This window comes from Rosa chinensis, chromosome 3, assembly GCF_002994745.2.
Source record: "Rosa chinensis cultivar Old Blush chromosome 3, RchiOBHm-V2, whole genome shotgun sequence".
In the NCBI taxonomy this organism is placed as follows: Eukaryota; Viridiplantae; Streptophyta; class Magnoliopsida; order Rosales; family Rosaceae; genus Rosa; species Rosa chinensis.
Window position 1 is genome coordinate 2,010,564 of NC_037090.1, and position 5,648 is coordinate 2,016,211.

Here is a 5,648-nt window from a genome sequence, read left to right on the forward strand (position 1 = left end):
GTGTCCTAATATAGATGATAATTAATATCGATACTTTGATTTTAAGTTGAAAAGGAGATTCGAACTTATTGTCTTAAATCTATTGTTTATAAAGAGAGTTTCGCTTTAAACGTTTTTGACGTTTTATTGTGAAATGATCAACTTTTAGGATTAGTTTCAACAATTATGAGGCTATAACGTAAATGTTTAGATGTCATGTTTGAACAAAAACAGAGATAATCATATGCAATCATTTAAGGTTTAAAAAGGGAAGAACAGGAGCATGAATTCAAATAATCTCACTACTAATAATCATTTAAGGTTCAAATAATTGCATATTGAATAAGTTATGTCAATTCTTAATACTTAACTTAAATATCTAATCATACTAGATGTACCCAACATTCCATTCAATTTACTTCCTACATCAAAAAAGATTCCTTCACTAAATTCTGGTGAAATTGAATCAAGTAGGTATCTTCAATTAGCTACCACATCTACCTTCCCATAAATTCCTCAACTTATTTTTGGGGAATTTCCTCTTCCAAAATCCAAACAACCTAGAAGATTCGATCTTTCATTCTCCACAACACGTAATTTCAAAAGAGGACGTAATGGATGGGTTTGAATACCCAACACCACTTTCTGTTATTCCTCTTCTTTTTCTAGTCACCAACCGCCCAAAACAGAAAAACTATGTCACTCTCAAAACCACGTATGGCCCTCTCTCCTATTTCCCACTGGTTTTCAAACACCGTTACCAAAACACAGATTTCACAAAACGGCGTTTTGGACCTAAAAAGAGGCAGTCTCTATATATAGTAGGCAAACAGGGGAGCACAAAAAACCAAAACTCCAAAACAATTATAGCATGAGAATTTAGACCCTTCTCTCAGAAAAAGAAGAAGAAGAGAGATTTCAGAGAGAGAGAGAGAGGGATTGGAGATCTTGTCAGATCGGGAACAGAAACCTGTAAGAGAAAATCTCTAACATTCTTGGTGTTCTGCTCTGTGTTTGTTTTTGGGATTTCTGCAATGTTGGTTTAGTTTCCAGCTTTCAATCTGACTTTTTGTTTTGTTTTTTGTTTTTAGTGCAAAGCTTGGAGCTTTGAGGGTGTTTCTAATTTTTCTTTAATGGGTTTATCTCTGTTTTGCTAACGGTGGCTATTCTTTGTTTCATCTGGGTTCAGAGTGGAAGCTATTGACTTGCTTTTTTGCTTGTGTTTCTGTGAATGTGAATGAGCTTAGAAATGAAAAAGGAGCCCTTTTTGTGTTCATGGGTTTTTCTCGCATCTGGTTTGATTAATCAAGTTTCTGACTTTCCTCTTAAATTTTTTCCTGCAAATTGAACCATCCTCCATGCCTATTGAGTTCCGGGACCTCAAGCTTTTATGGTGTTTACCTTTACCTTTTAAATAGTTTTTTTTTTTTTTTCTTCTAATAATTATTTTTCTTGGTGTTGGCTTATGGATACTGATTCCTGTATTTTCATGTGCTATTTCCTATTATTTCTTAATCAAAACGTGATTATATTTGATAGATGAAAGATTTATGCTTTTTTTTTTTTCTCTTAATTCTGCTACTCACAATTCTTTCTGAACTATTTTGTCCCCCTCTATTTGGATTTTCCTTGGATCTTGTAATTCTCCTCTGTGTTCTACTTGTGATACTTTTTCTATCCTCGTTTTTTTTCAATGTTAACACAGAAGGCATAAACCTGAAGATACCTTTCAGATTCACATAACTTCATGTGAAACATAAAAGCTTGACTATTTACTAATTCTCCCTGCTAGCTTTGTTACTCTCTCTCTCTCTCTCTCTCTCTCTCTCTCTCTCTCTCTCTCTCTCTCGCACTCTCTGTCTCTCAAATGTCTTCTTCTATAGCATATCATTTTCCATTTCCATTTCGGCTATTCCCCAGTAGCTTTAAAGATGTCATTGCTATTTTCTAGTCTTCTTTAGGTTCACCAGAGGATTATTCTTTTAGATCATGTTTTTGGGTTGTTGACCTGTTTTTCTACTCCCTTTTGTGTTCATGTGTTTCCTGGTAAACTTATGATGTTACAGGTCTGTAATTTTTTGTTCATGCAGTATGCTGAACATGCTAAAGTTGCATGTTTTAATTATTATGAGATGTTTACCTTCGCTATAAGATGTATTTGGCAATGTCTCATGATTAAGGAGATGCCTATATGCCTCTAAAATGTGTTCGTTTAAGTTTGGAAATTGTCATTGTATTATAGAGATGAAGTCCAAAAAGAATTTATGAAAGGAAGAATTTGGAATCAGCATTGAAGATAGAACAATTCAATTGTGTTGGCTTTCAATTTTGTCTTAGCTTATGAAAATAGCTTTACTTGATTTGTTATGCCCCCTGCTAATAATGTAACTTGAACCATCCTTATAATATTGTGATGCTCACCCTCCAGTCTTTTCATGCAGTGACATGGGGAGGGAAATTACTGGTATGAAGGAAGAGAAGAAAATTAATGGTGTTGTAGTGGGTACCAATGGTTTTTCTACTGCTAAACTCCATGTCTCTCCCAAAATTTCCGAGAGAATCAGCAGGATCGAGTCCAAGGAGTACAAGGTGAAGGACTCTAATGAAGAGAAAGCAGCTGAGGGGGAAGGTCTTGAGAAGCAAGATATGCTGGCTGTTAAGAGCACGAATCTTGATGATGACTTGACCAAGGAGAATAATGAGAAACCTGAAACTCAGAAGTCAAGCGAGAGTTTAAATTCCAGCTCACCAGTTTCAAAATCTGCTGCTGTTGAAAATGGGCACTCAAATCAGACTGTTCCTCATCCCAATGCTCTGGTAACTGAAAGGGCTGGTACATGTGAAGAGACTGCTGGGGCTGAAGTTGCCACTTCAGAAAACTCCAGCACTGCAGAGTCTCCTAATGCAACTAAGACTTCACAGACTGCCAATGCAGAGTCACCTACTAAGAGTTCAGAGGTAAGGTTTTTCTGGATATATTTTGTTCCTTTTTACTCTTTTTTTTTTTGGCAGTCTGAGATTCTAGTACTATGAAATTGAGAGTCGATTCCATTGATTTGGCTTCAATAAAAACCTATTGGTTTCGATAAAGGACGAAAAGAAATCTAAAGAAAAGTTAAGTATTTAATATTTGAAAATACTACTGAAACTTTCTTGCTTTTGTTTTTGTTTTTCAAGATTTTTTTCGTTCCTTCAATTAATCCCAGAATTACCAAATATATTATTTTTTTAAAGCTCCAAATAGTTTCATGCACTGTGTCTCCAACTAAAAAAAGATTATCCACCAGTCTATTTCAACTGAGGTTTATGACCTACATATGGCATAAGTATTACTGTATTAGATATTATGCTTGTTCTTTCTCAGTAGAGTTATTTCTTTCAGTTTTATGACACTGTATGATCATGCGTCCAATAAGATTTTAAATAATATTTTTATAAGTTCTTAAGAATGCCACTACAAATTGATACGAGTTACACTTCATGGAAACCAAATGTCATTCTTTTTGGCATAAAGTGCAGCATGATACTGAGTTAATGATGTCCTGTTGCAGTGTTGCTTATAAAAACTGCTCGAGTTATAGCTAGCCCATTTGATATCTGTGTAAACATCATTGTAGCGTTATTGTACATTACAGGACAGTTCTGATCTGAAAATTTTTGTCATTTCATTTCAGCCAAATTCACCTCGGTCATCACGACCTGATACTAAGAAGCATGCTGAGGAAGAAGATAATTGGTCTCTTACTTCCTCGTATCCTTTGTTGATGTGTAGAATTTAAATTTCTTTGATGGTATTATCTGGTAGACTTGTTTTACATTTAGTTTATCCTTAACCAAGCATAGAACTGCTGCATCTGTGAGAACAAATAAATTCAAGGTTACAGTTGGACAAGCTCCTTCGTTTAAATGCAGTGAACGCGCACAAAAAAGAAATGAGGTACTATTATAGATTCTGTGATGTATATCTTGTGAACTGCCTTCTAATCAACACAATCTTATTGCATCTAACCTTTTTAAATTATGATTACTGTCATCTAGTACTACTCGAAGTTAAAGGAAAAACAAGAAGCTCTGGAGGCAGAGAGATTGCAGTACGAATCAAGGACCAGGGTACATCACTTCCTAGTATCTTTATTTTATTGTGTCTTGTGCATGGGTATCAGATGAGATATGTTGTATTTGGGTATTTTGTATTTCGTATATGATGACATCTGTTTGGAAAATTATATTCTTCATTTCATGACACTTTCAGGAAGAGCAAGAAGCAGCCATCAAGCAGCTGAGGAAGTCCTTGGTGATCAAAGCAAAGCCAGTACCTAGTTTCTATTATGAGCCACCTCCTCCTAAGGCTGAACTCAAGAAGGTAAGTAGCCAAAATCATTTCGAGTTGTGTTCGACTCTTTCTAAGTTCTATTCTGATGCCCAGACTCTAGATGTTTAAAATGCAAATAATCTGTGTTCGACTTGGAGTTGCCTCTATTTAGCACCCTGCTTTATGGAGTTACCTTCACCAAGTTGAATTTGGAATTCAATTTGCAATCTAGCACCCGTAGCAATTTCTTAGTAATATTTCTCATGGGTTGTCAGGAGACTCTTAACTCTTCATTGGACTACCTTACTAGCTGCAGTTTTATTGTATGATGAGAACTTTTCTATATGATGGCAGCTTCCACTTACGCGGCCCAAGTCACCAAAACTGAACAGTCTAAGCAGGAGAAAGAGCTTTGGTGATGCTCTCAACACATCTCATGACGAAAAGGGAAGAGTTTGTCCTCGAGCACATCGTCACAGTGTTGGTTGCCAGAAAGAATGCACTGCATCGACTACTCCAAAGAATAAGGTGCAGAACAGTAGACGTAACAGTCTTGGCAATGGTAGCAAAGTCAAAGACCAATCAAAACAGGGAGAAGAAGAAACAACGAAAACAGCTCCTAAGTTCACCCAGAAGAGAAACGTAGACATCAGTTTGAATCATGAACTTGAAAGCTTTTTCTAATATCAAGTGGGTCTTCATTTTTTGTGGTTTACATTTGGATGTACTAATGGAAAATAGCTTGTTTTCTTTCCTCCACAATGACTTGTTTACGTGGTTTGTGTGATTGTGAACTGTATATGTTTTGTAAGTTGGTGCTGGTACATATCTTGTTATATATGAAATGAGTAATCCATTCTGACATGGACTAAATCTGCTTATTTCGACTGATGAAGTATTCTTTCTTACAGAGATATTATTGTTTTTATTGAAGTTGGTGTGATGAAACTCAAGTTCATGTTTTCATATTCGTACCGGTTCTTCCAAAAAGATTGAGAAACTGGGAGTCATTTTGAGTGCATTAATTTATCAATTGACCAACTCACTAAAGGAAAGTAGTGTATGAAGTAGATTGAGAGAGATTATTTAGGGTTGAGATTAAATAATAAATGAATGGTTAGATTGCACCAACATAAATAAATGGTTAGATTGCATTAAATATACTTTTTGTTTATTAAAAATAAAGTTGATAATAAATATCAAGGGTTGAGATTATTTTATAAGGGTTGGGTCACTTGCACTGTCGGTGCATAGAATAATTTCCAGTAGATTGACACTTCTGTATTGATTCGCTAAATGCAGTTGACCAGTTTTTCAGTGAATACAGATACACGAAACTTTTACCACCAATTATTAG

General features: G+C 35.4%; 1 protein-coding gene across 2 annotated transcripts; it reads left to right on the forward strand.

Moving 5' to 3' along the window:
* Positions 1–792: 792 nt before the first annotated feature.
* On the forward strand, positions 793–5,172 carry LOC112192966 (protein WVD2-like 1). 2 transcript variants are annotated; one of them, XM_040516769.1, is made up of 7 exons: positions 793–951; positions 2,421–2,937; positions 3,654–3,730; positions 3,823–3,916; positions 4,018–4,089; positions 4,232–4,342; positions 4,646–5,172. In XM_040516769.1, exons 2-7 carry the CDS (start codon positions 2,425–2,427, stop codon positions 4,973–4,975), a joined length of 1,197 nt encoding a protein of 398 aa, XP_040372703.1. In that variant the 5' UTR covers positions 793–951; positions 2,421–2,424; the 3' UTR covers positions 4,976–5,172. The 2 variants fall into 2 exon arrangements, with proteins under 2 accessions (XP_040372703.1, XP_024188697.1); XM_024332929.2 differs by lacking the exon at positions 793–951 and adding an exon at positions 1,137–1,372.
* Positions 5,173–5,648: the final 476 nt, after the last annotated feature.

Excerpts from the sequence above, each read along its gene's own strand:
- LOC112192966 (XM_024332929.2), top strand. The coding sequence starts at position 1,338 with ATGCCTATTGAGTTCCGGGACCTCAAGCTTTTATG. Across the intron at positions 3,731-3,822 it reads AATTGGTCTCTTACTTCCTC|AACTGCTGCATCTGTGAGAA; the intron begins GTATCCTTTGTT and ends AACCAAGCATAG. Across the intron at positions 3,917-4,017 it reads GCGCACAAAAAAGAAATGAG|TACTACTCGAAGTTAAAGGA; the intron begins GTACTATTATAG and ends ACTGTCATCTAG.